This window comes from Lampris incognitus, chromosome 6 (assembly GCF_029633865.1).
Source record: "Lampris incognitus isolate fLamInc1 chromosome 6, fLamInc1.hap2, whole genome shotgun sequence".
NCBI lineage: Eukaryota > Metazoa > Chordata > Actinopteri > Lampriformes > Lampridae > Lampris > Lampris incognitus.
This window is the reverse complement of record NC_079216.1, coordinates 68,497,128-68,503,166: the sequence shown is the minus strand read 5'-3', so window position 1 is coordinate 68,503,166 and position 6,039 is coordinate 68,497,128. Positions and strand designations below refer to the sequence as shown.

Genomic DNA, 6,039 nt, shown 5'->3' with positions numbered 1-6,039 from the left:
ACTACCACTTTCCCCAGGCTCGTACCCTGGTGGTCGTGTACCACAGACTGTCTCCCTTTCAGAGCTCGTACCACTACCACTTTCCCCAGGCTCGTACCCTGGTGGTCGTGTACCACAGACTGTCTCCCTTTCAGTGCTCGTACCACTACCACTTTCCCCAGGCTCGTACCCTGGTGGTCGTGTACCACAGACTGTCTCCCTTTCAGAGCTCGTACCACTACCACTTTCCCCAGGCTCGTACCCTGGTGGTCGTGTACCACAGACTGTCTCCCTTTCAGTGCTCGTACCACTACCACTTTCCCCAGGCTCGTACCCTGGTGGTCGTGTACCACAGACTGTCTCCCTTTCAGTGCTCGTACCACTACCACTTTCCCCAGGCTCGTACCCTGGTGGTCGTGTACCACAGACTGTCTCCCTTTCAGTGCTCGTACCACTACCACTTTCCCCAGGCTCGTACCCTGGTGGTCGTGTACCACAGACTGTCTCCCTTTCAGAGCTCGTTCCACTACCACTTTCCCCAGGCTCGTACCCTGGTGGTCATGTACCACAGACTGTCTCCCTTTCAGTGCTCGTACCACTACCACTTTCCCCAGGCTCGTACCCTGGTGGTCGTGTACCACAGACTGTCTCCCTTTCAGTGCTCGTACCACTACCACTTTCCCCAGGCTCGTACCCTGGTGGTCGTGTACCACAGACTGTCTCCCTTTCAGAGCTCGTACCACTACCACTTTCCCCAGGCTCGTACCCTGGTGGTCGTGTACCACAGACTGTCTCCCTTTCAGTGCTCGTACCACTACCACTTTCCCCAGGCTCGTACCCTGGTGGTCATGTACCACAGACTGTCTCCCTTTCAGAGCTCGTACCACTACCACTTTCCCCAGGCTCGTACCCTGGTGGTCGTGTACCACAGACTGTCTCCCTTTCAGAGCTCGTACCACTACCACTTTCCCCAGGCTCGTACCCTGGTGGTCGTGTACCACAGACTGTCTCCCTTTCAGAGCTCGTTCCACTACCACTTTCCCCAGGCTCGTACCCTGGTGGTCGTGTACCACAGACTGTCTCCCTTTCAGAGCTCGTACCACTACCACTTTCCCCAGGCTCGTACCCTGGTGGTCGTGTACCACAGACTGTCTCCCTTTCAGAGCTCGTACCACTACCACTTTCCCCAGGCTCGTACCCTGGTGGTCGTGTACCACAGACTGTCTCCCTTTCAGTGCTCGTACCACTACCACTTTCCCCAGGCTCGTACCCTGGTGGTCGTGTACCACAGACTGTCTCCCTTTCAGTGCTCGTACCACTACCACTTTCCCCAGGCTCGTACCCTGGTGGTCGTGTACCACAGACTGTCTCCCTTTCAGAGCTCGTACCACTACCACTTTCCCCAGGCTCGTACCCTGGTGGTCGTGTACCACAGACTGTCTCCCTTTCAGAGCTCGTACCACTACCACTTTCCCCAGGCTCGTACCCTGGTGGTCGTGTACCACAGACTGTCTCCCTTTCAGTGCTCGTACCACTACCACTTTCCCCAGGCTCGTACCCTGGTGGTCGTGTACCACAGACTGTCTCCCTTTCAGTGCTCGTACCACTACCACTTTCCCCAGGCTCGTACCCTGGTGGTCATGTACCCCAGACTGTCTCCCTTTCAGTGCTCGTACCACTACCACTTTCCCCAGGCTCGTACCCTGGTGGTCGTGTACCACAGACTGTCTCCCTTTCAGAGCTCATACCACTACCACTTTCCCCAGGCTCGTACCCTGGTGGTCGTGTACCACAGACTGTCTCCCTTTCAGAGCTCGTTACACTACCACTTTCCCCAGGCTCGTACCCTGGTGGTCGTGTACCACAGACTGTCTCCCTTTCACAGCTCGTACCACTACCACTTTCCCCAGGCTCGTACCCTGGTGGTCGTGTACCACAGACTGTCTCCCTTTCAGAGCTCGTACCACTACCACTTTCCCCAGGCTCGTACCCTGGTGGTCGTGTACCACAGACTGTCTCCCTTTCAGAGCTCGTTCCACTACCACTTTCCCCAGGCTCGTACCCTGGTGGTCGTGTACCACAGACTTTCTCCCTTTCAGAGCTCGTTCCACTACCACTTTCCCCAGGCTCGTACCCTGGTGGTCATGTACCCCAGACTGTCTCCCTTTCAGTGCTCGTACCACTACCACTTTCCCCAGGCTCGTACCCTGGTGGTCATGTACCACAGACTTTCTCCCTTTCAGAGCTCGTACCACTACCACTTTCCCCAGGCTCGTACCCTGGTGGTCGTGTACCACAGACTGTCTCCCTTTCAGTGCTCGTTCCACTACCACTTTCCCCAGGCTCGTACCCTGGTGGTCGTGTACCACAGACTGTCTCCCTTTCAGAGCTCGTACCACTACCACTTTCCCCAGGCTCGTACCCTGGTGGTCGTGTACCACAGACTGTCTCCCTTTCAGAGCTCGTACCACTACCACTTTCCCCAGGCTCGTACCCTGGTGGTCGTGTACCACAGACTGTCTCCCTTTCAGAGCTCGTTCCACTACCACTTTCCCCAGGCTCGTACCCTGGTGGTCGTGTACCACAGACTGTCTCCCTTTCAGAGCTCGTACCACTACCACTTTCCCCAGGCTCGTACCCTGGTGGTCGTGTACCACAGACTGTCTCCCTTTCAGAGCTCGTTCCACTACCACTTTCCCCAGGCTCGTACCCTGGTGGTCGTGTACCACAGACTGTCTCCCTTTCAGAGCTCGTTCCACTACCACTTTCCCCAGGCTCATACCCTGGTGGTCGTGTACCACAGACTGTCTCCCTTTCAGAGCTCATACCACTACCACTTTCCCCAGGCTCGTACCCTGGTGGTCATGTACCCCAGACTTTCTCCCTTTCAGAGCTCGTACCACTACCACTTTCCCCAGGCTCGTACCCTGGTGGTCGTGTACCACAGACTGTCTCCCTTTCAGTGCTCGTTCCACTACCACTTTCCCCAGGCTCGTACCCTGGTGGTCATGTACCACAGACTGTCTCCCTTTCAGAGCTCGTTCCACTACCACTTTCCCCAGGCTCGTACCCTGGTGGTCGTGTACCACAGACTGGCTAAATCTCATTACTGTATGAATCTGAGAAATGGTGAACTAACTTTTGAAAATTAGAACGATGAATATTACAGCAGTGAAAATGAATGAGGGTGCTGTTAACATTTGACATCCTTGCTTTTTAATGATAATAATAATAATAATAATAACTACACAGGTGCTGCTAACTAAACCTGTTTGAAAAGCAGGTACACAAGCTGCAGCAACAAACACTGTACAAGCTTCGTCAAGAGGCACAAAGCCTTGCAGCAGCATTCCTGCCCGCTGCCTTGTGCCACTGAAACATTTCCCTACAACATAATGGGAGAATACGTTCCCTGGAACTGAGCATGTGCAGACAAATGAGTTCAAGGACAACAAAGCAAAGTTAACAGTACTACCTGAGCACCGTGCAGTGTGCCAGAAGCGTTGCATCATTGCCCTTTGACCCACTGCATCATCTGAAGATGAGCACTGCGTGTGTCGTGTAGTTGTTGCTGTTGTTGTAGTCCAGAACACTTGCCAAATGTCAGTGGGGCCACGCTCGAAGACTCTCGAGATGCACCTCAGCCAATAATCCAAAGAGATGGAATATCCCGCCAGCTGATACCCACTAACTGTGTCATTGTAGATTAGAGACTAGAGAGACTAGAATCAGAACTCGAGACTAGAATTGAGACTAGAATTAGGAATAGTTCTAGAATCAGGAATAGAGACTAGAGTCAGGACTAGAGTGCCCTCAGAATACAGACGGCTCAGACCGAGGAGTCAGGCAGGGGGCCGATGAAGACTTTTTACCGGCCGAGCTCATTGGGCTCCGAAAAGAAGACAAGACCCGCCCTGAACCTTTTAGTCTTTGACGTAAATGTGAAATCCAAACAAAACCATTCTCAGACTCCAGTCGGGAAGAGCACTTTAATGAAAGGTCACGCTGCTCTGCACGTGCACAGCCTGTATGCAGATGTGGAGTAGATACCCCCCCCCCACACACACACACACACACACACACTTGGTTCTGACCCTGATACTGCAGCTGTGTACTGAAAGCAGACACAACCTGTCCCTGACAGCCTTGTATGATCTGCTGTATTTCCAGAATCTTCCCAAATCCATGAAACCAGGGTACAATTTCACTTAACATATGATATATATATATATATATATATATATAGATATAGATATAGATATATATAGATATATGAAAAGCACTTTAATACATGTATTAATATACTAATGTAGCTATTTCTTCCTACATCTAGATATTCTGCTCCACATTTGTTGAGCACTTTTATCAACACCATTGACGGTTTCCAAAAAAGACCAATGTACATACACATTCCTTAATCTATATATGTAATCATGATATTTTCCTCTTGACTGTTTGCCGTGTGTGTGTGTGTGTGTGTGTAGCCTTGAGCCATGTAAAAGACAGCTGGGGCTCACATTGGACTACCATGTGTAAGTTGAAAATTAAAATATTGACTTTGGAGATCATCACTTCTATCTGCTATGCTTAATATTTTAGAGTTTCTTTTAACACGTCCAAATAGTGGAGATGTAAAAGCCCCGCTGACCATTCTGTTTGCTTCGTAAGAGGGACAGTAAATCTGCCCGGGTCCACAAATCATCAGTTTCTAAGGATTCTATCTTTTCCGGTGCTGAGTTGTTGAAACGCGTTTTCCCTACGTGGGTCCTCCGTGGACAATCACTGCAGTCCATCTCCCGCGTTGTTTAGTAGGAAGCCCTGTCAGAGACACTTGGGGAGCACGCAGTATTTCATTTAACAGGAAATTGCCTGCTCGTCATTTACTCTATCTTTTTAATGACAGTCTACCTCGCGCATGGGCTCCATATCCTACCAAGCCCACTGAAATATGCATCAGATATGAAATATGTATCGCTGTCTTAAAATAAAATCAGTGATTACATCACTGGTATTGCAAGCACAAGAATCAAATATTTATTTATCTTCAAGATCTCTCAACTCAGCACACACTCAACCTGATGTGCTGGCTTCAAGGCTCCCAGAGAGTCTGTAAGAAGTGACGCTTCAGCCCTCGGCTTCAGCCCTCAGCTTCCGACCTCAGCTTCATTCCTCAGCTTCAGCCCTCAACTTCAGACCTCAGCTTCATTCCTCAGCTTCAGCCCTCAGCTTCAGCCCTCAACTTCAGACCTCAGCTTCATTCCTCGGCTTCAGATCTCAGCTTCAGCTTCAGCGCTCAGCTTCAGCCCTCAGCTTCCTTCCTCGGCTTCAGACCTCAGCTTCAGCCCTCAGCTTCAGCCCTCAACTTCAGACCTCAGCTTCATTCCTCGGCTTCAGATCTCAGCTTCAGGTTCAGCGCTCAGCTTCAGCCCTCAGCTTCCTTCCTCGGCTTCAGACCTCAGCTTCAGCCCTCAGCTTCCTTCCTCGGCTTCAGACCTCGGCTTCAGACCTCAGCTTCAGCCCTCAGCTTCCTTCCTCGGCTTCAGACCTCGGCCTCAGACCTCAGCTTCAGCCCTCAGCTTCAGACCTTGGCTTCAGACCTCAGCTTCAGCCCTCAGCTTCCTTCCTCGGCTTCAGACCTCGGCTTCAGACCTCAGCTTCAGCCCTCAGCTTCAGCCCTCGGCTTCAACCCTCAGCTTCAGCTTCAGCCCTTGGCTTCAGCCCTCAGCTTCAGCCCTCGGCTTCAACCCTCAGCTTCAGCTTCAGCCCTCAGCTTCGGCTCAGGCAAAATCATTCAGATGAACCTCTGCCATGTGAGCGATCAAGTAACAACTGAAACAACACGATAGTGTTTTGTGCAGGATGAGCTCTCATGGTGAAGCCATTCAACACCAGCTAGAGTGACAGTGTGGCTGAATCCCCCCACCACCCACAGTAGTATTCATATCCCCGCTCATCTCACCTCTGCAGGTTTCCCAGAGAGTCCCCCACTGTGTTCTTCACCTCTTCCTTTCCAGGCTTCAACACCTGCTCCTTCAGCCCTGCTAAGCCCCCAAAAGGCAT

The 6,039-nt window shown here is 51.6% G+C and overlaps 1 protein-coding gene across 1 annotated transcript in view; it reads right to left on the bottom strand.

The window, feature by feature from the left end:
• The window catches only part of slc17a8 (solute carrier family 17 member 8), a 23,444-nt gene extending 17,405 nt beyond the window's left edge, over positions 1-6,039 (bottom strand). The window contains exon 1 of the mRNA XM_056281847.1: positions 5,939-6,039. Coding sequence (XP_056137822.1) covers positions 5,939-6,039 — 101 coding nt within the window. The remainder of the gene's footprint in view (positions 1-5,938) is intronic.